This window comes from Thermobia domestica, chromosome 6 (genome assembly GCF_964235325.1).
Source record: "Thermobia domestica chromosome 6, izTheDome1.hap1.1, whole genome shotgun sequence".
NCBI classification, from domain to species: domain Eukaryota; kingdom Metazoa; phylum Arthropoda; class Insecta; order Zygentoma; family Lepismatidae; genus Thermobia; species Thermobia domestica.
The window spans coordinates 26,961,518-26,987,714 of record NC_137459.1 but is presented as its reverse complement, the minus strand read 5'-3'; the positions used below and the strand labels follow the sequence as shown (position 1 = coordinate 26,987,714).

At 38.5% G+C, this 26,197-nt stretch overlaps 2 protein-coding genes across 2 annotated transcripts in view; both read left to right on the top strand.

The window, feature by feature from the left end:
• The window catches only part of LOC145687899 (alkaline phosphatase 4-like), a 166,149-nt gene that overhangs the window by 76,961 nt on the left and 62,991 nt on the right, over positions 1–26,197 (top strand). Inside the window, exon 2 of the mRNA XM_081761442.1 lies at positions 20,997–21,086. Within this exon, the coding sequence (XP_081617568.1) occupies positions 21,005–21,086 (82 nt within the window). The 5' untranslated portion in view covers positions 20,997–21,004. The remainder of the gene's footprint in view (positions 1–20,996; positions 21,087–26,197) is intronic.
• LOC145687146 (uncharacterized) lies at positions 10,881–12,263 on the top strand. The gene has a single exon (XM_081760606.1). It carries the CDS (start codon positions 10,881–10,883, stop codon positions 12,261–12,263), a length of 1,383 nt encoding a protein of 460 aa, XP_081616732.1.

Here is a 26,197-nt window from a genome sequence, read left to right as displayed (position 1 = left end):
GCTTAAAACTTATTCATAACAGTACAAATCTAAATCTCTATTTTTCTCTATTATGTTTTATATTAAATGTTTTTTATGTGTTTTTATATTAAATAAGTGCAGTCTTGTTCAGTAGTGTTTTTATTTTTCTGATTTTATTCGCAAGACGTATGACTATGATTGTGTGTGAGTTCTCTATTATGTATTTAGAAACAATAGGAAGACTAAAGAACAATTGAATTTAGTTTCACTTCAACTATAATTTCATTCGGTAACAACACATATATGTTTTGTTCTTAATGCACTTTCGTCGCGGTTCCCTCGACATGATTTACTTGAATATAACGAATATGCGATGAACACACAATTCTGACTTCCTCTAATTTTGTCATACGTACTTCATGCATAAAGGACTTGCTACACCAGTAGGTTGGTGGCTCTATTGTAACGTATTCGTAGCGGTTACATTTGTATGTCATTTGTTGGTTTGATCGCAATACTCCAAGCAATACCAAATATACAAAAAAAAAAAAAAAAAAAATCATTTGCAAGATTGGCAAGTAGTACCAAACCATGTGTAAGTCATTTCAGTACTTCGAGCTGCGTCAAACTTTGTTGGTTTAGTCACAGTATTCCAAGAAATAACATATTTATATACAAACTAATTTTTCACGCTTGCAGCCATATTGGATTGCAAATTATACTCTTCAATATTTTGTGGATATCTACTATTAAGCATACCACTTTTCGATTCTCCAACACCAGTGGTTTGAGCTGGACATGCGTTCGATACATTCTACGGCATTTTGACTTCAAGACGTTTCGTTTTTGAACATTTCGCATCTTTTCGTCACCCACTGGTCAACATTCATGCCAAATTTGGATTTCTTAGCGCCAGCAGTTTGGTATGCCAATCCTTTCGATATAGGTTTTAAGCGGTCATCTTGTATTCAAGGTGACCATAGATTTTCAATAAAGCTTTAGTTTATATTTTTACCCGCCGCAATTTTGGACAGGGTTGTCGTAGAAAGTCGAGACGTCCTCCATCTTCTTTCACTTAACAAGAACTTTCAAACGATGTGCTACCTCTCTTGCCATTTGAAATTTTTTAGTTGGATCCCACCTGGGACCATGTGGGGACCCTGGGACAAGACATTTTCACTTAAGTCGTTGTACTTTGAAAATAATGCCACACTTCCTTTCCTGTTTTTACATTTGTATTACCCTTTCCGATTTATAGGCGTGACCATGGACTTTTCAATTAAGTTTTTGTTTACACCTTGACCAGGGTTGTTGTTGTAGAGGGTCGAGACTTGCTGCATTTTCTTTTATTTTACAACAGCTTTCAAATGATGTGCCACTTAACCCTCCTTGCCATTTGAAAATTTTGAGTTGGGCCCCGTCTGGGACCCTGCGGGGTACCCTGGGGCATTTTTTTTACCACAAAAAGTTTGTCGTTGAAAATGGTGGGATACGTGTTGGCAGAGTTGACCACTACCTCAACCATTTCCGAACAAATGACTCGGTTCAAACTATTCTGCAGGGTATTTTTTTGTAGTTTTTACATTACAAAATATGTTGTAACTCACGATGTTCCGCCCGGTGGCACGTATAACTTTGGGATCCATCTAGTTATAACATATCAAATGCAAACACAATTGTCTCGTTCGGATCTCAGCGGAGCCACAGCGTGACCCTTCCTTGTTAGTTTTAGCTTTCAAAAAATCGCGTTTTCTCTGTTTTAAAGGTTTTGGAAGTTTCCCGCCTGGTGTCTGAGAAGTTTTGTGTAGTTATTCGGATTTTGTAGCCAGAGTAATTTTGCCTGTTTTCTCTTTCCCGCTAGTTGAATGCATTCCTGGTCGAACCATAGTTTGTTCCTACGCATTTCCACGTGTCATATTTATTATTATTATTATTATTATTATTATTATTATTATTATTATTATTATTATTATTATTTATTTATTTATTTATTATTGCTGAAATTTTAATGCTATCTCTAATTTCAATCCAAGTAAACTCAACACTAATGCACTCCGAATCTCCTAAAAGTGTGAATCTATTCGAAACTTCAATTTTGTATTCCTCTCTTACCTGGCTCCCTTCTAATTTCTTTAAATTAAATCTCCCCGTTTTCAGGCATTAAATATTTCCTTTATTCAGCGATAATCTTTCTCATATTATCGCTGCTACCAGGTAGTGATCAGTGTCAGAATCAGCTCCTCGAAATGACCGAACGTCAATTATGATCGACCGAAATGACCTGTAGATTGTCTTCTATCTACTAAAACGTGTTCGATTTGATTGTGTTTTTCCGCCTGGTGAGGTCCAAGTATATTTTTGAACGTTGCAATGTGGAAATTTTGTACTCTAGTTCAGAGTAGTAGTTATAATAGTAGTATAGAGAACATGATAGTTTCATTTACCTCTAGGCTTGTATCTACAAAAATCTTGCTGTTCCATTGCATTTGCTGGAGAGTGTTTAGACGTTATTATTATTTGTTTTCGTTTATGGAATAAAATGCGTTTCTTAAATATTTTTACGATTTGAAATTCCTTTCTTTGTTTGTTTTATTGAAGAATAATTTTATAGACTTTACTTTTTTTTTATTTATGGCTATTGTTAGATTCTGCACAATTATATGTTCCACTTATAGATCTTATAACAACATTTAATTGACTTTTTCTTTCCAAGTAGTAACTGTAGTCAAATTGTAATTCATAATAAGCAAAAAGAAAAATTAATATATTGTGAACTATTCTTTATGTGAATGTGAGTTTATAAACTCGACTTGCACATATGAACCGATTGGAATCGTTGATCTGTGTAAGACTGTTGATCTCAAGACCTGATCGTAGGTTCGAATTCTGCTCAGGACAAAGGCGTTTGGAATTTTGTTATTTAATATAATGATGCAGTTTTGTAGTCTCCTTTAGTCTAAAGCAGACATATCAAATTCAGTATCTCCGCCTGCAATGGAGCGAATAACCATTAGTGTAAAATACTGCGTTCCGGAAGAGAAAAGTCTTATTTATCGTTAATTATGTATTTAAAAATCTAGCAAATTCATGAAATCTTACCTAATAGTATAGTCCTTGAAATAATAGGAAAAAATACAACGAAATCCGGATCAGTGTTTCTTTCAGAAAGCGTCAAGGGAAATCTTGAAAAGCCTACAGTTACTTGTCTTATTACGGGTGAGGTTAAATTTACATTGAGGTTGCACCACACAATCGTGACGTACTACCACGTGGTATTAGTCCACTTTGCAAACACAATTTTATTGATAAAAATAGTGATTTACTTACACAACGAAACCTAGCTGAGCAGGCGAAAGTGTTAGAAGCCCTGCCCGGCTCGTTTTATTCCACCTTTATCACAATTCACAGCAAAACACCCTTCCCTTCACAGCCGGCACGCCACCATGATAATACCACTTGACATTACGTCACGATCTGGTGGCGCAATGTATATTTAACCTTACCCTTTGTCTTACATTTTTCTGAAGTACGCGCAACAAAATGTTCAATTGTCACTTATCTGTTCAAGGTTGGCAGTTACAGATACAAAGTTCCACCTAATCTCTAAATAAGGAAAAACAATAACTTCAGCACGAGCTTCAGAACACTTGTAAAGTAGTAATTTAAAATGTTTATTTATTTATTGCATTCTGAAACTATTTATCTCCCACTATTCTATTTATTTCTAGTACATATTAACCTGATCTTCTCGGAGGAGGGCATTGCCCCCCTCCCAAAATATCCCTGAAAGAAACACTTTGTACTGATGTATGAAGTTTTCTACGAATACAATTTAACATTCTCTGAAGAATTAAATGAATCAAAAGATCAAAATGTTTTTGATTTATCTTAAAGATTAGTTTTGAACGTGAATAAATACATTAAAACAGGTGAAAATAGAGAACCCTAATTTTTTTAAAAAAATGTACAGTAATATTTTTTTTTTTAAAAAAACTTTCAACATTTGTTAGATGTATCTTCAAAAATATCACTTTGACAGGTTTAGTTGAATGATTATCGCATTTTTATTTAGTGCTCTTTGCGACATTTTCGATGTTAACTAACTGGCTGTTGCGAGTCAATTTGGAGGCTGCTTGTTTTAGGATGTAGCGAACTCAGATCTTAAAAACTAGAAAAATGGTTGGTTGGGAGTCGATGAAATGACTACGGGTCACCCAACTGCAACGTGCTCCCAACTAATTGACTATGGACTGTAGTATCGGACATTATTATTGCATGTTTCAACACCGGTAAACTAGAATCAATCTAGAGGTTTTCTTCAAAACATCGTATGAATCACCATAATATGGTTGATAGAACATCTAGGCGAATATTTTGACAATCCATAAATAGGGTTCATATATTTTTGAAAAAAAATGACACTTTTGGTTTGAATAACCAACAAAATTTTCCACCGATACGCAACAAAGATATTGGATACAGTTACCTTTGTAGAATAAAAAACTGAGAGAAGAGAGAGAAAGAGTTGAGTTGAGTTGATTTTAGTTTAGCGTCCCTTTCAGCAGCGAGGCTATATGAGACGTGGACCTACTGATTAACGTGGATTCCGAATCACATGAGCTCCCGCCGGGAATCGAACCCGGGTCTCCCACGCCAAAGGCGCGTACGCTAACCGCTTAGCCACGGATGAACTCAAGAGAAAGAAAGAATGATAGGAAGAAATGAAGGAAGAAAAATGAAAGAATGAATGAAAGGAAGGAAGGCGGAAGGAGGAAATGGAGTAAAGGAAGAAATTAAGAAGGAAAGAAAGAAAGAAATGGAGGGAACAAAGGAAGGAAGGAAGAAAGAAAGGAAGAAAGGAAGGAAGGAAAATGGAGGAAGAAAGAAATGGAGGAAAGAAAATGAAATAAAGAAATGGAGGAAATAAAAATGAAATAAAGGAAGAAATGGAGGAAAGAAAGAAAGGAAGGAAGAAATGGAGGAAAGAAAGGAACGAAGGAAGAAATGAAGAGAGAGAAGGAAGGAAGAAATGAAGGGGGAAGGAGAAATGAAAGAAGACTAAGGGTGGCGATTTCTCTTTTCACAATGATTAACGCAATGCTAGGTTAACCACTTTGAGTCCCTTCATATTGATTTCTTCAAATCCTGTTACAAAATACCAAAACTTCATTTTAAAATGTTCCAAATAACCTGTTTGTCAATACTAGTAAATATATTTCTGAGCTATAAGTAAAATTCGTCTAAAATAATATGCTTTTCTATAATTCGTCTAAAATAATATACTTCGGATCAGTGGCAGCGATTGCACGTTAAAAGTAGAGGGAGGTAGTACATGATCTGAATATTTGTATATCAATGTTAGTTTTCCTGATTGCTTCTAACATTTTCTTTGACGAAAGGCATAAATAATAGAATATTATCCTTCTTCAGTTAAAATACCGTACATCGTATTTCATATTTTATTAAGTAAATTGAGAAGAGCAATGCAAGTAGGTACTAGCACTTTGTACTCTTAAACAACGAAAGTGTAAGAAAAGATTTGATTCCTTCCTTATGAACATCTTAAAATTCTGCCTGGAAAATTATGTGATTCGTTTATTTAATAACAAATTTGCAAAACAAATAAATAGAAATGATAATATTAATCGTAATAATGAATAATTAGGCTTGCTTTGTAGAAGTTATATTGAAACTGAGAATAATGAACAACTTACTTTTTTTAATTCCACATATGTCATTTAGTAAATGAAAGACAGTAAATACGCTACAACATTTAAAGAAATACGCAATTGCAATATTAATTGCTTTGAATTGCAATTAAAATGCAATTCCAGTAGCTTTCGTAACTCCACGGGGAAAACAAATAACCAACACATACTCACGAAACTGCAAATATTATATGGGACCATTTTTTCTATGAACAAGTAATACATACAAAAACTTGACATTTTCATATGAAACTATATACATTAAGGAGTCACTTCAAAAAATTTGGGGGGCAACTACCCCCTCTTGCTCCCCCCTAATTGCCACTCCTGCTTCGGATCCAGATAAAACAGCTAAAAATATGGTTCAAATATGAATTTATAGGACCAATAAAAAGACATGTTTTCGTGTTTCCAGCCGTCACGAGTGTGTTTCAATTTATTTGAACGTGAAAAATGTCATAGAAATTCGAGCCTTGAAGTGTTGTAACAACATAGCGAAAATATAACCACGTATCGCTTATAACAACAACAGAAACTTGAACAGTAAAAAAATAAAGAAAAAAAACTGCCTTCCGGTGTTATTACAGTAATGTAAATGGTTATGACCTGAAATAGCATCTATTTGTCAGTGAAGCGAAACTGATGGTTCATGAACTAGATGAGTTGAAATAATGTATTCTCTCTCTCTGTATAAAAGAAGTCCTGACTCACTGACAGATCAACGCTCAGGCCAAACAGTTTATGCTAGAAACTTCAAATTTAGACAGCACATAATTTGTGACGTAAGGTACCACTAAGGAAGGATTTTTGGAAATTTGATAAGGAGGATGAAGAGATGGAAATTATCATATTAAAATGTCCATATCTTCGAAGATCTAAATTTTAGGGGCATGAAATTTAGTATTTGGACTTCTCATTTAAAATATTTAGACAATGTTTCAGCGATTGTTCTTTTTTGGGGGGGGGGAGTACTGACCTAGAAGGGAAGAAAATTTAGTGGGAAGTAAAACGGGAAGGAATGAATATAAGCTTAGCGTCCGTTTTTACCAACGAGGCTATACGATACGTGGACCTACAGATTAATGAACGCTCTACCACTGAGCCCCCGCATAACTTCTTGTTGAGTCAAATTATGTATACAAGGTATACAAGGAAGAATGTCTGATATTGTTCGCAGTAAAACGCGAGGTCCCTGGTTCGATCCCGGAATATTAAGATTGTGGTGAATAACGTCGTGACGGTGGATTTTCTCGGGTGCTCCCGTTTCTTACCATATTTTCATTCCTCCGATTCTTCCATAATCGTTTGTCATGCTTTAATTATCCGTTTCCCTTAGCCTAACGGGCATAATCGTGGGACATTAAGCTTAGAAATGAAAGAAACGAAGACGTGGAGCCATTTGCTAAATCTCTTATTTTAAAAAGAAATAAATAAAATATCACACGTGAAAATATCTATTACAGTATCTGTCACAACGCCACATCCTATATGTAATCATGGAGAAAACTGCTTAAAACCAATTAACAAGTTGTAATTATTTTGATTAATAGTAATTGTTTTCAAAATTTTAACTGGAAGACCTATTGGAAAACTATCATTAGGAAGACCTAGGCGCAGGTGGGAGGGCAGTATTAGGACGGATCTCACAGCAGTAAGAATACAAAGTAGAAACTGGTTCCAGTTGGCTAAATACAGAAGCCAGTGGAGAGCTCTTGTGAACGCAGCATTGAACCTCGGAGTTCCATAAGCCATAGAGTTGAGTTGATTTTGGGTTTAACGTCCCGTTCAGCAGCGAGGCTATATGAGACGTGGACTTACTGATTAACGTGAAATCCGAACCACATGAGCTCCCACCGGGAATCGAACCCGGGTTCCCACGCCAAAGGCGCGTACGCTAACCATTTAGCCACGAAGGAGCTCGCCATAAGCCATAGAGTCAACAGGAATTGATATAATATTTTGTGTTATGGATATTCTAGTTTCTTTCTATTTTTTTATTGTCATATATATTTCTGCCTTTATTTTTTGGTATGGCTTCAAATAAGTATATCTAAACTTTAATATGTGCCGAAGTTGTTAATAAAAACGGAACCGATTGGCTTAAATAGGTTCTACTATATTTCAATTCCGGAACGGAAATCTACTTTCCCAAAAATCTTAGAACTGTAAGATATTTTCTGATAAAACTATTTCGAATACGGTACCAAAAATTGATTTTCCGAAAAAGTTTGAAGCTGAATTACAGAGAAGAGTGAAACAGGTTTTGTACCGAATCCAACCTTTTAATTCGTTAGTTATTTCACAACTGTTCAACATCATTTGCAGTCTATAGCAATGTTTGCAAACATGAAAACAAAATATATTTCTGTTCTCTTCTCATAACACACGAAATTATCACTTTCGGTTTCGTGAAGAGAATCAATGGGCCTTATGCAGAGTCGTTCTGATGCTTGATTAGTGAAATACTAAAGAAACCAATAACATATGTTTTCTGTAGTAATCAGGATTTTAGTATGATGCTAATCATATGTCAAAACGAGTCTGCATAAGGCGGAATATGTCGAAATGTGTTTTGGCTTTCTCCCCGAAGCACACAGACCTAAAACGTTTATTTAGGTTCCGTTACCAGGCTTGCTTCTAGCATATATATATATATATATATATATATATATATATATATATATATATATATATATATATATATATATATATATATATATAATATGTAATTTTAATTTTGTCATATTGATTTCATCAACTCATAAATCGTTCGTATATATGTCTAATGGATTTGAATTATAATTTTAGACCAGGGGCACAGTGGTTCAGTGGTAAAGCGCTTTCCTCTACTCTGTAGGGTCTCTGGTTCGTCCCCGGCCAAATAAGTTTGTGATGGACAACATCGTGTTCAGGAGTTTTCTCGGGGTACTCCCGTTTCCTCCCACTTTCTCATTCTACCACTGCATCCTCATTCATTTGCGTTAATCATTGTCTCCCTCAGCCTAAAATGCACCGGCGTCGGGATGTGGCGCCCCCATCGCCCAGTTCTTCGGAACTGCAATCAGCCACTGGTCCTCCAGGTTGGGGGTTGTGCCGGGCCGATCACCCGGCATTTAAAACCTGCGATCGAACGTCGTGAAAATGTAAGCCTCGGATATGGACTGCTCTTTCTAGAAAACAACCTTGCTATGGACTGGTTTTGCTTTTGGATTTTCTTGGATGACGCTGGACCCGGGGCCGTGGGACGGAGGAGTGCAGCGCATGCGCACCCAGCAGGACCGGAAGGAGTGATGCCCTGAAAGGAAATGCTGGGAGTCTGCGGTGCGGGAATCTCCAATGAACCATTGGTCCCTCCCCTTACACGGTGGGACGTGGCTCCTCTCAAAAGTACCCATCAGTCGGCGGTGCAAGTGGCTCTGCCTCCTTGTCATTTTGACTTGGTGTCACAGCTTAGCTTGCTGACAAGGGTCATGCAGGTAGGACCTGCCAGCCTCGTTGGCCGCTTCGAACCACGACGGGGAAGCTGAGAGGATTTTGGGCTTACTTCAGTTATGGCTTCGCATCAACCACCCACCCAGGATAGAGAGAGAGGAAAAGCTTGGTCTTGCACCAAGATATATAGCTACAGGAACGTTTCCTCCTGGACATATTCGTAAATTACGAAATGGGACGCTACTTGTTCAAACGACATCAGAAAAACAATCTCGATTACTTTTAGCTAGTACTCAGGACCTGTTCCTATTCTGGTTGAGCCTCATCGGCAGTTAAATACTAGCAAAGGAGTCATCACATGCTTCGATTTGAGAGAGTTACCAGAGGCGGAAATATGTGCCGAACTTACGGATAGCCATGTGACAGACGTCCATCGAATTACTACGAAGGGAAATGGTACAGTACAGCCCACGGATTCCTATATCATTACTTTCGCTCTACCTGACCTTCCAACGCATTTGAACGTTGCTTACCACCGTTTGAAGGTCCGCCCGTACATACCACTACCCTTACGGTGCTTTAACTGCCAACATTTTGGCCACTCAGCCCCTTCTTGTCATGCCTCTGCCATCTGTGGCAATTGTAGTTCCGCAGCTCATGGTGCTGCCCCATCGAAGTGCGCTAATTGTAAAGGTGGCCACCCAGCTTGGTCACGTGACTGTCCTAATTTTATGGCTGAGAAGAAGATCCGTGAACTGATGGTAATCGAGAAGATCTCCGCAGCTGAGGCTAAACGAAGGCTACAGCCAAAATTTACCTTCGGCACCAGTTTCTCTTCCCTTCTAAAGACCAGCAGATCACAAGGTACTCAGACAGTCAATTCTGCTACCCAGACTGACGTTGAGGTTCCCAGTGCGCCAGTCTCTTCCAAGGCGTCCCGTACCACTGCTTCTTCTGTGAACCCAGGACTATCCCGCACGAAGCACCGATCATCATCCGCTTCGCAGCCTAAGCTTCCATTGAATGATCATTCGCCTCCACGAATCGTTAAGCCAATTCCTGCTACTCAGCCTCCTGCCGCTCCGGCAGCTGACTCTATCTCGTCTGCCTCTAATCACTCCATAACCCAGTTTTTGAAGCAGTCAGCCAGCCAGCCTCCTACCAAACCCCTCACTAAGAAGGAACGGAAAAAACAGCTCCAGGCTCAAGCTTCCAAGGCTGCCTCTCCCTCCTCCACTGCTTCTTCTACCAAGGCATCGAAGAAATCTTCACGCATCCAGTCTTCTAGCCCACCTGGGGCGAAGAAACAGAAGCATACGTCACGTAGTCCACCTAGTGATGACGAGTCTCTTATGGATGATATGGTGGAGAAGGAGCTCGATAATTTTACCCTTGTGGAATTTTACCCGTGAAAAAGGTAAGCGCAGCACCTCGCTTCTTGTTCTCGATGCTCGTTGAACATGTCTCTTCTTCAATGGAATTTGAATGGCTATTCCACTCACTACGAGGAATTTAAGCAATTATTGACATTGTTTCATCCTACCATATTCTATCTTCAGGAAACGCATTTTACCTCTACTAGCAACACAGTTCTCTCTGGTTACACTGTATATCGTCATGATCTGCTTACTGCAGGTCGTGCAGCAGGTGGTGTAGCAATCAGGGTCTCTGATACTTACCATTCTGCTCTCATCCATGTGAATAGTGCTTTCCAGCTTATAGCTGTCCGTGTCTTCTTAAGACAAGCTGTTAATTTTTGTTGTATCTACCTTACGCGTCATGGCGTCTTTACTGCTGTCGATCTTGAACAGATTGCCCGACAGCTTCCATCCCCATTTCTGTTTGTGGGTGACTTTAACTCCTACCATGCACTGTGGGGCTCTCCTCGTACTGAGCCGCGAGGTCAAGAGATTGCCACTTTCCTTGACAACACACTCATTGCTCCTCAATGATGGCAGTCCCACACATTTTACTACTGCTACTGGTACCTACTCTCATTTGGACTTCTCCATTTGCAGTTTTCAACTTGGTGCCCATCTTACTTGGCGCGTGCATGATGATCTCTGTGGCAGTGACCACTTTCCTATTCTTGTGCATGGTCTTCTGCTCATCCATTCTGCTCCGTTCACTGCCTATAATCTACGTCAAGCAGACTGGGATCATTTTTCCGCCACTTTTCATTTCACTTTAGAACCTCGTTTTACTGTTGATGGTCATTGTGAGGCCTTTCAGCAGAGCATCCTGGCAGCTGCACACGACTCTTTTCCTATCTATGCTGGTTCCCGGTGTAAACGGACCGTTCCCTGGTGGTCTGAGGAGATTTGTGACGCTATTCTGGCCCGACGTCGAGCACTACGTACTTTTCATCGTGCTCCTACAGCTGATAATTTGGCTCAATTTCGTCTTCTTCGTGCTAGAGCCCGCTATCTGATTAAGCAAGCTAAGCGTCATAGCTGGCGCACTTATGTTTCTTCTCTTACTTCTGGCAGCTCCATGACAGCGGTCTGGTCGCAAATTCGTCGTCTACAGGGACATGTTTCCTCCGTTGCGGTTCCATCCCTTATTATCGATGGTGTAATGGTCACTGATCAGGACAGAATTGCTGCTGCATTGGGTCGTCATTTTGCGGATGTATCTAGTTCTACTCACTACTCAGCTGGATTCCTCACTTATAAACAACGCACCGAACGTACGCCACTTCATTTCCGCTCTGCAACCGCTGAAGCTTATCTCCCTTTTACTACTGCTGAACTTGCTGCTGTTTTGGATTCTACGAAGGACACGGCACCTGGTCCTGATGGCATCTGTTATGTTATGCTCAGGCATCTGCCTGACGATGGCAAGCAACATCTTCTTGACCTGTACAATCGCAACTGGCTTGAAGACTCCTTCCCCGATGCCTGCCGTGAAGCATATATTATTCCTATTTTGAAGCCTGCTAAACCTGCCACGTCCAGTGGAAGCTACCGCCCGATCGCCTTGACTAGCTGTCTGTGTAAACTTTTCGAGAAGATGATCAATACCCGCTTAGTCTGGTTTTTTGAACACCATGGCCTCATTTCCAATCTTCATTGTGGTTTTGGCGCTTCCGTTCCACTACTGATCATTTGGCGCATCTTGAAAGTGCTATTCAGGATGCATTTCGTCATCAAGAACATCTAATAGCCATCTTCTTTGACCTTGAAAAGGCCTTTGACACCGCTTGGCGATATGGCATTTTGCGGCAACTCCATCTCTGGGGCTTACGTGGCCACTTGGCTCTCTTCATCCAGAATTTTCTCCAACAACGTTCTTTTAGAGTCAAGCTTGGAGTTACTCTTTCTGCTCCGTTTCCACAAGAGAATGGCGTTCCACAGGGTAGTGTGTTGAGTGTCACATTGTTTGCTGTCGCGGTGAACAGTGTGATGTCACAGCTCTCCCCTTCTGTTCATGGACTGCTTTATGTGGATGACTTTACTATCTACTGTCGCTCACGTGATCTCCGTACAGTTACTCGCCAGTTGCAGTTAGCGCTCAACCGCCTTCACCGATGGTCTACCACTACTGGTTTCAGCTTTTCTCTCACCAAAACACACTGCGTACATTTTTGTCGCCTTCGTCACTGTGCCTATGATCCTGAGCTGTTCCTTGGCTGTTGTCGATTGTCCTATGTGGATCATGTTCGTTTTCTGGGCTTGAAGTTTGACCGACGACTTACCTGGGCTGTTCACGTTCGAGATCTGAAGTACCGCTGTCTCCGCTCCATGAACTTACTACGTTTGGTGTCCCATCTTTCGTGGGGTGCTGACCGTGTGGTGATGTTGCGTCTATATCGTAGCCTCATCCGCTCCCAATTGGATTATGTCTGTGTTCCATATGGTTCTGCTCGACCTTCCATCCTACGTCATCTGGATTCTGTTCATCATCTTGGCCTTCGTTTGGCTCTTGGAGCTTTCCGAACTAGCCCTATTCCTAGTCTCTATGTCGAGGTTCATGAACCATCTCTTTCCCACCGTTGGGACTGCCTGCTCCTGCGCTATTACATTCATATCCGTGCCGTACCTGACCATCCTTCGGCCTTTGCCCTTGAGGCTGGTGCTCGCTATGACAGATATCAAGCACGACCTACTGCTACCCGGCCTTTTGGCATTCGTGCTATAGACCTTGGGGCTTCTCTTGGACTCGATGTCCCTGCCATATATCCATTGGGACTCCTGCCCTTTCCTCCATGGACACTTCTTCCACCAGTTAACACCGCTCCCCAGCTCTGATATTCGCCCTGTAATCAACCGTCTTCTCCTTCAGCGCTGGCAGACAAACTGGGATGAGCACCTTCAGAATAAATTGCATGCTGTCAAGCCGCGACTTGGTGTTTGGGCCACGAGTTCTCGTCCTTCAAGACTGGAAGAACGACGATTGGCACGATTACGTATCGGGCACAGCCATCTGACTCATGGCTACCTGTTACGTCGTCAGAACCCGCCTTCCTGCACCCAGTGTGGTGCATTCCTGACCATCCGCCACCTTCTTGTGGAATGTGTTCCTCTTGCTCCTGAGCGATCCCGCCTTGGCTTACCAGCTGATCTGTCTACCTTGCTTGGAGACGATGTCCAGGTGATCCAGCAAGTTTTCACCTACTTGCAGCTTTTGCACGTCTTGCGTGATCTGTGAGTGCATTTCTCACATTTCTTTTAATTAATTTATTTCTGCTTTTATCTACCGTTTGTGTTTTTTCATGGTGGTTTTATGCTTGTCATAGCATTCCCTTGCTTTTATCTTCTTTACTGCACTGTCATATTCATTACTAATTATGGGCTGCCCCACGTGTGTGCACCTATTGCCGAGCTGCCCCGGCAGAGAAGATTAACATGCTGTTGTGTACTAACCCGTTCTTGTGTTTGTGTATCGAGTTTGCACATTTCTTGAATGCTATGACATTTTAATTCATAAATGACCGAAGACCTTTTACGTACTTCAGACTTTGCTTTTACTTTATTATATCTGTGATACTATGCTTTTTTGTTCTTGGGTACTTCATTTTTCCTGTCAGAGAAGGGTGCAAAAGACCTCGATGTCGACGCTCCCATATAAACCCTTTCAACCATCAGCCTAAAAAGCATAATCATGGAACGTTAAATTGAAAGATTTGATCTCATTTGAAAATACTTTTGGACTAATTATACTGATTGTTTTTAAGGTCATTAAGATAACTTTTTATTATTGAACATTTCATTGCATTCAATATTGTAGCCAGTTTGAAAATTTAAAGGGAAAAGGAGATGCCTACAAACTGGAACTGTTCTATTTTAGCATCCAACATTTCATGATTATATATATATATATATATATATATATATATATATATATATATATATATATATAAACAGAAACAATCTAGTTCTATCATTTTTTTTCTAAACCTATAGATGCCAGTAATTGACAATTACTTATCGTCTTTTCGGGTGCATAATTAGACAGGTTCAATATTACATAGACGTATTGGATCCGCCCCAAAATAATTTGGATTCCTTCCAGCAAATATTTCTGGGTACGCGTTAAGCCCACCCACGAGATGTCTTGATTCTCGTCTCGAGAACAACACTGGTTCACCCAAATCTCAGATCTGAAACACGGTTTTTAATGTTACAGGATTCAAGCTTTAAAAAAAACTGTAAATTGATAAAGTGATTACAGGAACACAATGAAAAGTACAGCAAGTAATCATACTCCAATAATAAATACGGTTTAAATGTTGTTATATCACACCCTTTGCGGCCCTATTATGATTCGAAAGGATTCTTATAAGTTATAGATGAAATTAAAGAGAGAAAATCAGGTCCTACATTTTGTGCAAAAATTAAAAAAAAAAGGCAAGAAAAGCTTTTTCAAGAATTGAGACGTGATAAAAAGAATTCTTTGACAATCGAAACGAGACGACGAGATGAGACGAAACTAATCATTTCACGTCTCGTCGGCAACGCTACTATCAGCTGGAGTAACATATACCGTTTTAGCCAGAAAATAAGCAATAATTAAACCTGAAGCGGGAACAGAGAGTACCAGAAGAAAGACAATACACAGCAAAGAGAAAATAGAAACGAGAGAAAGAAATAAATCAATTAAATATACGGGGGGAAATAGTAGTTATTTGAAAAATATTTTACAGGCGTATATCGGTACCACCTTCCTCATCGTTCTGAGGTCTTGTGGAATATGGAATGAAATGAAATCTTAAAATTTTACGTCCCACAGTTATGCCGACTAGGATAAAGAAGACGGTGATGATGAGAAATGAATAAAATGGTGGAATGAAGAAAGTTGGAGGAAACGGGAGAGAATCCCCGAGAAAACTCACGCACACGGTATTTGTCCACCACAAAGCTGATTTGCCGCGAGAACTGGAATCTAACCAAAAAACCCCATGCACCAAAGGTGAACGCTCTACCACCTAGGCACCGTGGTCCGTCTTGTGGAATAATCGTCTGTTCCAAAAATGGCACCCACAGAGAACATAGCGCTAAAGCGAAAACGTTGTATAACGGAATGCCTTTCGGGGCTTCTTCCAGCTGGTATGAGGAATCAAATTTTCACTAAGTGGCAACGTCGCAGATTGAGTTGGAACCATTAGCATTATTCTTCGAATCCATCAAACAGTTACGTCGATTGTTACGCTAAAAGATGGCGCTAGTGTCAAAGTCTATCAACTTTAATTGCCATATGGAAAGAATCGATATAAGCGTTTCAAGGATTGGTAAACCTACTCTATGGTTCATCATCTGTGACGTTGCCATATAGGGCAATTCGCGTCTACAGACGAGGTACCGAAAGGTATGGAATATTTCGCTTTATTTTAATTTATAGAAGAGTTCTCTGTATTCCGTGGGCGCCATTTGGCGTAGATAGGGGTGGACGGTTCCTGAAAACGTAAACCGCGGTTTCGGTTTACCACTTAGACCGGTTTGGAACGGTTAACAGAAACCGAACCGGTTTGAAGTCCAAACAGATTGATTCGGTTTAAACTACAAACCGAACCGAAATCGTTTAACCGGTTCTTAGAACACCCCTAGGCGTAGAACACCCAATATATAATAAAGTTCTCGAACACACTGAATTTAGATGAATATCTGGTAGTCCACACTAGAAGTCCAGCACCAGACAAGGAGAAAAATGATTATCAGAAACAGACAGATTCTGTAGTTATTTTAAATGGAAAGTTCAAATGTCAAATTTCTTGTTTCTAACCTTAAGGAATTTTGAGATACAGACATTTTTATTACACTAATTGTAACACTCATTTCACCCCGATCCCTACTTTCATGTTGTTTCCAAAATAATAATAATAATAATAATAATAATAATAATAATAATAATAATAATAATAATAATAATAATAATGACGAAGATTAGCGCTTATTTTCGAGTCAATGTAGTATAAATTCTTCACTGCATTATTTTCCTTCATAGTCACTATAACTTCAAAACTATTCATTATTCCTTATTAATTGTAACTGTATTAGTATTATTAAGAGACATGGTCTTAGCTATGAGTGCTATAATTCTTCTAAGACAACATAAACAAAGTTGTTTATGAGGCGTCATCTCGAGTTAATGTTGCTCATAATGTTTATTCAGCATGACAACGACATTGTTGGAATACCGTGACAACGCATTAATCCCTTGTGTTAACACCTTTTGGGTCTCACAAACACGTCTATTAATGCATTTATTGAAGCTTAGCAAGGAAAGTACTCCGTATTGCTTGAGTATGGTCGGAAAGTGTCTAGTTCTGTCTATTATTATTATTATTATTATTATTATTATTATTATTATTATTATTATTATTATTATAAATATGAACAAACAATATCATCTACATACTGATATTTGTTCTACCTTATTATTATTTAAAACAATATCTTAGTTCTCATTTCAAATATTTTGTTTATATAGTAAACTTCAAGACAGCCTCCAAGACCAACTTACTCTGTAATTTAACCTACCAACGATAATGGGATAATGGTATGGAAGGAAGTCGTCCAGGACATAACCTTTCTATACGCGCCAGGAATTTGAACGAAATCGTAGACTCTGAAGTTGGGGGCTCTGGTGACCACCCTAATTATCACAGAGTCATGATTGATACATCGTTAGAAAGGATTGGCCAACTTCGTCCCCATCCTCACCCATATAAGCAACAAGTACACATACGCGGTATTACAATGTAGTGGACTACTTCATTGCTTCACATACTAATTTTTATGAGTGTACTCCAAGGGGAATAGCCCCATAAAAATAAAACAAAAAACACTAACTTTACCCTCTCCCCTTCGCCGTGCTACTTCTACATACATAAAATGCATATTGATTTAAAGCTTCATCCTTCAGAAATACATTGATGCCAGAATTATTTTTCTAGCTTAATTAGGGGCTGAGCTATTAAGGTTTAAAGTCTTAACGCAGTAGTTGCGTCATTGGGTGTTTAAGGGATGAATTTGACTGTGCCATCCCAGTATTTGGTTGGTTGAACTAATTACAGGCCCTCAAAAAAAAAAAACAAAAAAACTTGATGGTTGTCTACCTAATTTGATTCCGGGGCAACCTGATTGTGAAGTAAGAGCTCCAACCACTACCTTATCCTTGCTCACCATTATTTAAAAAAAAATGTATTATTTTTTTTAGTGTGTTTATCTCACAACGAAATGACCATATGCTTAGCGTACACGCGTTTGGTCTGTAAGACCCGGATTTCACTCCTAGTGGGAGCTCGTGTGATACAGATTCCACGTTAAGCTGTAGGTCAGTCCCATATAGCCCCAGTGTTAAAAAGGAACTCTCACCCCCCATCCAACCAAAAACGAAATAATTGGGAGCTCTCTTAGTTTTGACTTTTTACAAGATTAAACTATATAGCACTCTGAACAAGATAACTCTAGTTTTACACAGGGCTAAGCAATTTCCCACCTCATGTAATAACATCATTTGCCTCCCTTCTCTAGAAAGAACACAAATTAAACCTCACTAGTTTATGTACGTTACCCCATCATAGTTTCAGTAGCGATAATGAAAACCTAAAATTCTTCGAAAACTAATACTAATAATGAAAGATTAATAAGAAAAGCTCTGGAGTCGGAGGGAATGTATAAAGTTACAGTATGTTATTCAGGAATTAAGTTTTTGAACTAGAAATATTTGTTTTAAACAGTACATTTTTACATGGATTCCAATTTTGTATACTTTGTGCCAGGTTTTTTTTCTGCCCCGGGAAATAGTACGTGTTGCACATACGGTTTTTCAACTGTAGTGCCGTATTGAGTTTTCATTCACGAAAGTTTTCAGGAAATGACCAGGAAATGCACGCCCTAAGGATAAACTCCCCTTCTGAATTTCCTTTTCCCCAGAAAATGGCTTATACCATATTGTAGGGGGGGGCGGTGGCTCAGTAGTAGAGCGTTCACTTCCGGTGCTTGGGGTTCCTGGTTCGATCCTAGCTCGCACCGTGTGGACTTTGTGGTGAACAAACCCCGTGCTCGTGGGTTTTCTCGGGGTTCTCCCGTTTCCTCCCACTTTCTTCATTCCACCATTTCACTCATTTCTCATCATCACCGTCTCCTTTAGCCTAACCGGCATAACCGTGGGACGTAAAACTTAAAGATTTCATTTCATTTTTTTTTTCATATTGTAGGGTTGTGAATTAGATATTGATGTATGAAATATATATACAAACTCATTATAGTAATTTTTTAAGAAAATTGCAATTTGTGATTTTCACCCTCTAGTAACTACTCATACTTTGGTGGGTAGGAATTAAATTTGACCCCCGCCCTACCCCACTCCACCCTAGATATTGGAGAACATTATAAATTATAAACAATGTATATGGTCCGTATACGTTGAACGATGTAGTTTCTACGTGTATGTACACATCCCGGGAAGAACAGATAGGCATTCAAAAATAACTTGTCGGCATCCATAGACTATGAAACATATGAACCGATTGAAATGTCATTTTTTTTCTTTTTTTTTTTACGATCACAACTTGTTTTGTATTGTCACTCAAAAGTTGCAAAGAATGTAGCTAAACTAAAATTTGCTGACGCTACTGCCCACTAGAATGAAGTACCAACTGCATGGCGCAAATTTAACTGAGTGGTTTATGTTCATCACAATAGCTACCAACGCAATTTTTGGTCTTTCTATGTGGAGCTCACTACTGCTCGGTACACTAAAGAATTTTAAGCTATTACTGGGAATTGAACCTGGTTCTGCCCAATAGCATTTGGATACATGGGATAACTAAAGCAATATAAAATCTTCATAACTTGCTAAATATGTGTTCTGGAATTTGAGAACGCCGGTGGTACTACGCAGGGCTGGCCCTAGGCAACTCGCCATCCCTTGCAATGACATCATTTGTCGTCCCCTACCATTCTCCAGAAAGAACAAATTTTAAAAGCATCAATTTTAAGCATGCTACCCAGTCATGACTAACGAAGGGAGGAAAAGTTCACTCGCACTCAGAAAGGCGTGAATACTACAAATAATAAAATCTCGTCTATTTTTCTTTAAATAATAATCTATTACGTTAGTCAACAATAAAGCAAACACACTGCAGAGTAAAGTTGGTAATCCTTTTATAGAATTCAATATCGAGCTTTAATCTCAATATATCAGTTTGCAATTCTAGTGCAACTAAATATTTTATCTTTAATTCTTGATTTTCCTTCTAAATCTGTAAAATTAAAAAAAAAAAAACTTTTTCCGCCCTCGATGATAAGGAACGTGTTTTGTGACAGACAAAACTAGTTTTCATAAAAGAAAACTGTGATAAGTAACTAAATGTAACATGTGTTTGCTACTGTTCGAGAATTGAGTTCTTGTATTTTTAGGTTTTGTTTGACCATTTGCTTTAGTACTTTTCATGTGACTTTAAACTAATTAGACCTAAACATGATTTATGAATGTAGTATTCAAATAGGTCAGCTTAGTGCATTTAACTACCATCACCATCAACTCTGTTTCCGACAAGAAATATTTATTTTAAATAATATGACAGATTTAGCCGCCTCTCAAAATTTGCCACTCCGTGCAAATGCATGTTGCGCTTACATGTACACTCATTTCCAAAATTATTGTCGCATATCTATAACTGTCTTTTTGTAAGAATATAATTTGATAATGATTTTGCAGGGTGCTTTTAATACTGATACTATGTGTATAATCGGAAAGTGTATATTTGTGGTAAATTTCATAGGAAAATAATTATAAATCCGAAAATTAAAATGAGTAAAATAAAATGTTGCTAAATGGACAAGAAAGTTTTATTTTCATTTTATTGTTCTTATTTACTGCTCTTTTAAGATGAAATTTACCACATACATGTCTTTGCCGATTATACACATATTAACATTATAAGAAATACCGGACGAATTTGTTATCAAACTATATTTTTAGAACAACGTATTCATAGATATGCGGTTGGGGGCGCGGTGGCTCAGTGGTAGAGCGTTCACCTCCGGTGCTTGGGGTCCCTGGTTCGATCCCAGCTCGCGCAACATGAACTTTGTGGTAGACAAATACCGTGCTCGTGGGTTTTCTCGGGGTTCTTCCGTTTCCTCCCACTTTCTTCATTCCACCATTTCACTCATTTCTAATTATCACCGTCTCTTTAGCCTAACCGGCATATCCGTGGGACGTTAAACTTAAAGATTTCATATTTTCATAGACATGGGACAATAATTTTGGACATGAGTGTACGTTAGAGCCTGCCCTGGTACTATGTGAAAATGAATCTTTGTACAATAGATTTTTTTTTTCTAAATCTGTGACATAACATTATCATCCTGTCGTGTCACGAGTTTATGAATTAAAAATAAATAAACGAACTAAGTTTAATTTCAGTGTTTTTCTTCTTTGCAGGACACAATATGTATTTGGTGAAAATAGGAGTCTTTCTGCTATCTTGCCTCCATTGCTTAGATGCTCAAAAGCCTGTGGTTAAAATCGAAGGTAAGATTCTGGTTGCACAATACTAATCACGATTAAATAATCACAAATTTACTTGTCAAAAGAGGCTTATGTAACATCTCTGAGCCACTGGGGTTAATGATGATCTCAAACCAACTTGACAACTTATTTCACAGAAGACAAATATTTACAACATATACTATACATATTAGGTAGTCTAAAAAGTATTGAGCCGTTTGCGAATAAAATGGCATTAGTGTTCCAAATTTCAGAGCATATGAATCGAAGGTGTTCAGACCTAACGTCATTTAACAGCTGACAGTACAGGCTAGTAGATTTTAAAAAACAGGGGCCGCGGTGGCTCTGTGGTAGAGCGTTCACCTCTGGACCTTGGGGTCCCAAGTTCAAACCCTGCTCCCGCCAAGTGAACTTTGTGGTGGACAAACACCGTGTGCGTGGGTTTTCTCAGTTTCCTCCCACATTCTTCATTCCACCATTTCATTCCTCTCTCATCATCATCGTCTCGTTTAGCCTAACCGGCATAATCGTGTGACGTACAACTCAAAAATTTCATTTCATTTTTTAGATTTTTAAAAAAATGTTGGAATTTTTATAATCAAACGTAAGGTATTGCGCCGCGAAAAGGAGTTAACTTTCCACAGTACTGCATTACATTTTATATAATTTTTATTGAATAAAAGAGAGGAACACGGTGGGTTAGTGGTTGAGCGCTTACTAAGGTAAGGAAGTCTTTCAAACTACGTGAGCTCTGTACTGAAGCTGGTCGTATTAGATCTGTAACATCTAGTTCTAATACAGGAAAGAGATCAGAGATGGAACATACTCTTGAGATGCCCCGAAGTGATAATTTCTACAATCTTCGGTTGCATTATGAGAATAAAGTGGGAGATTAAATACGTTCTCTAGAAGCTTAGTTGATTACAGTAAACTGTTTCTCGATATCTTTTATCGTTTTCGCTCTATGAAAACACATAGTGAAACCGGAAATAGTAGTAAAGTTTTACCTCTTCTGGTTTTAGCACAGACATACCGGTGAAGATATTATCTTTTCTTCAGATGCTAAATCGATTCCATAAAACAATTTCTTGCTATATATTACCGTGTATTTCCGTATTACTGTAGTGTTAACCCATTCTTCTAACACTGTTTCACAATGTGTACGTACGAAAACTTAGCATGGAAAAGGGCCATTATGTAACTCTCTCAATACCGGCTGATTTTCGGTGCCATTTGATGACACTCACTACCAATACTTAAGCATCTACAAGCGTAGACACGAAACTGCTCCCGTCAGCAAACCCATAGCTTCAGCATGATACGCCAGGTGGCAGCACGGAATCGAAAATGGTCCGGATATACAGTGAACAACCTTCTGTATTCTATACAATCAACGTTGAAACCGTTAGTTATTTCTCTACCACCTCTGGCTTGGATTAGATATACGACGAATGAGATGGAATATCATCTTTCGGACGCTGAATCAATTCCGAAAACGTTTCTCGATATCTTTGTCTTCACTATGATACCTGTTGAGACAGACAGACGGGCAGAGCGACGAATGGATAGAGCCTTCTATAAAACTTCCGATATTAATGCATAGCATAGTTTGAAAGTCGAAAAAAGTAGATACTAAAAATATTTTCAGAATCCATATTTTCGAACTAAGGCTGGGTTGATTATTATATTATAGAATTTCAATGAACTAATCTTAATTAATGGTACTGGAAAGAAAATACCCACTTTTTAAAATTTACTCTCTCAGCGAATTTCAACAATAACTTCAATTCAAATTTTAAAAAGAAAAATCATGTTACAAATAAGTAATTTTAATCAGTCAGCAGTGAGGATCTTTTTAAGGCGGATCAACGTACAGTAGAACCCCTCTCGTCCGCCCTCTGCTGGTCTGCCACTCCGGTTGATCCGATAGTGCTCGAGCCGAACTTGTCCCGACTCGTCGGTGACCCACGAGGCCCATTTTTGTTTACTGCCGTCGCGGCATTGTTGTTTACGTGCTGCTACCGCTATCCGCTTGAGTGTCCCGTCATCTCTTGTATCGTTCCTTTCGTTGTGCGTGTTTTCTGTACTGTACTATACTGTACTGTGCAATATTTAGTGTTTACTATTCAGTTGTTTTTACTGTAGAGAACAATATAGTCATTTTTGAGTTTAGAGATTGTTTATTTTACTAGAAATCCTTATTTTTCTGTATTTTCTGATAATCCGCCCTTTTTGCGTTCCGACCATACCCCCCAGTCCCAAAGGTGACGGATTACAGGGGTTCTACTGTATGAACAGTGGATTTGAAAAGGTAGGGGGTATGCATGACGTCACGCCGTACCCCGTGCCTATCTTTGCCCATTGTAATATTTTAGGAAGTAGAGGAACGCCATATTTATTTCTTAGAAGGGGAGTAACGACGTACCTCCGCGTTCCTCCTCACAATTACCCATGTGTATAAATATACACGAGCTAGGGAAAAAAAGATTCGAACTCCATCTTATCTTATATAGAAACGTTCTTGTATAGGTAATGACTTTTGTGTAGTTTGATTAGCTTTTAAGCAAGAATGTCTAGTTTGTTGCCAAAGTAATCATAAAGCGTTCAATCCGTGACCAATTGTAGCTTCATTGAAGCAACATCTCGTCTTAGAATAAACGCTCTGGTTTGTGGTTATGAATGAAACGTTTGCAGAAGTTAATTATGGGAGGATAAGAAAGGAAAGTTTACCGGATCAATATGTTAAATTTAACTATCGGACATACTTTTCCTCTCAGAGACTAAATAGTATTTTTCCTTAGTATTATAAATATTTGTTCTATAAACGTACTTATTATAGATTAAATGAATTTTCGGGAAAATAGTAATTTAACACTATCAGTGAAATACAAACTGACTGTGAATACGATCAGTTGTTTCCAAAATTCCTCAATTCATTTCAAGATAAGAAGAAAAGACTCTTACTAATATCACTGCGGTGTATTCACGGCTTGGAATATTGATTAACTTGATGTTTAGAAAAACCCACGTGTTATTTAGACGTCAATATAGTCCTTATCAATAATTATGTTTCAAAACAGCTTTCTTTGTGTATACAACAAAATTGTTTACATTGTTAAAATATTTTCCATAAAGGAGCAACACCTCCCAGTGTGTTACAATGTATAAAAATACGTCAACTGAATTCAGTCGTTGTATATATCAGGGCCGACTCTATTATATGTGCAACACGTGAATTTGTTGCACGGGGCAGCAAAATCTGTTATTACTATGTTATTTAAAATAAATATTTATTGTTGGAATCATACTTCATGATGATGATAGTTAAATTTACCAAGCTGACCTTCAATTTGAATGCTACAATCATAAATCATGTTTAAGCCGGATTACTTTAAGGTCACGTGGACAGTGTTAAAGCAAATGATCAAACAAATCCTAGCATGAATTGCTTGATTGTTGTCAAATACAAGAACTTAATTGTCGACACACATGTTATTTATCAGAGTTTATATATATATATATATATATATATATATATATATGAAAAGTAGTTTTGTGTTTGTCACAAACAAGTTCCTTGTCATTGAAAGTGGAAGCAAGTTTTTCTTTTAAATTTTTTAACAGATGTAGAAGGAAAACCATGAAGTAAAGATAAAAGAGAGAGTTGAACTGAAATTGCAAACTGATGTATTGATATTGAAGCTCGGTATCAAATTCTATAAAAAGGATTACCTTTCCTCTGTAGGTGTTTGCTTTATATTTCACTAACATAATAGATTATTATTTAAAGACAAAAACAGACATAACGAGATTGTATTTGTAGTTTTTCGGCTTTTCTGAGTACAAGTGCGCTTTCCCTCCCTTTTGTTGTTTATGGAGTAGCATACTTAAAAACGTGGCCTTTGAGATTGTTCTTTCTGGAGAAAGGGGGCAAATGATGCTATTGCATGGGGCAGTAAACTGTCTAGGGCCGACCCTGATATACAGGATATTTCAAAACAACACCGACAACGTTTAGAAGGTGATTCCTGGCACCAAGATAAGACAAAAAGTATAGACCAACTTGGGTGCACAAATGCTTCCTTTCGGAGTTATAGGCTGCCGAAATCACAAAAAATTGAACTTTAAAGGTCCATAGCTCCAAAACTATGGGACCTACCGAAATCAGGTCAATACTTCACTTAGGAACTATCATGTGCTCTATCCAAATATCCATGTTTGAGAATGGTACTTCCACAACCATTTTTATAGAGGTAGTTGGTGAGTACTTCTAATTAAATGCCAGTAGCCAAACTCCCTTTATAAAAACTGTTGTGGAAGTACTGCAGAATTCTGAAACATGGATATTTAGATAAAGCACATGATAGTTCCTAAGTGAAGTCTTGACCCGATTTCGGTAGGTCCCATAGTTTTGGAGCTATGGATCTTTAAATTTAATTTGTGTGTGTGTGTGTGTGTGTGTGTGTGTGTGTGTGTGTGTGTGTGTGTGAGTGTGAGAGAGAGATTTTGGCAGCCTATAACTCCGAAAGGAAGCATTTGTGCACCCAAGTTGGTCTATACTTTTTGTCTTATCTTCGTGTCAGGAATCACCTCCCAAACGTTGTCGGTGTTGTTTTGAAACACCCTGTATAACATCCCGTACTCATATATATACAGTGCGTTCCACGAATAACACTAAGGCCAGTCTCCTGAAGAATCCAAGGCAGATAGAAGCATAAAACCTTTTCTAACCCTCAAGGAACATAATATTATAATGATAAGGAGAATCTCCCAAGAGGAAGGCCTAAAAGGAGTTACGTGGGGTAACAACACCGTGTGAAACTGATGACTGCCATGTTGGATAGGGACACGTTAGCGACATGTAGTTTCCAAAACTGGTCTCTAAACCTGATTACCTTTCAAACGGGGTACCATACGGTGGGGGTTGCTATTTACAATTTTGTAGTTACCCTCCGTAACCCCCATGAGGTGGATTCAAGGGGGTTCACCTTATCAGCATAGTGTTGTCTTTCATGTCCCTTGAACGTTACAAAAGATTTCATGCTTCTATCTGCCTTGGTTTCTTCAGGAGACGGACTTTTAGTGTTATTCGTGAAACGCACGTGCATTTTAGTTTCTCATTTAACACTTCTATC

What these genes read in the sequence shown, in the direction of transcription:
- LOC145687146 (XM_081760606.1), top strand. Translation starts at nt 10,881, where the DNA reads ATGGCGTCTTTACTGCTGTCGATCTTGAACAGATTGCCCGACAGCTTC.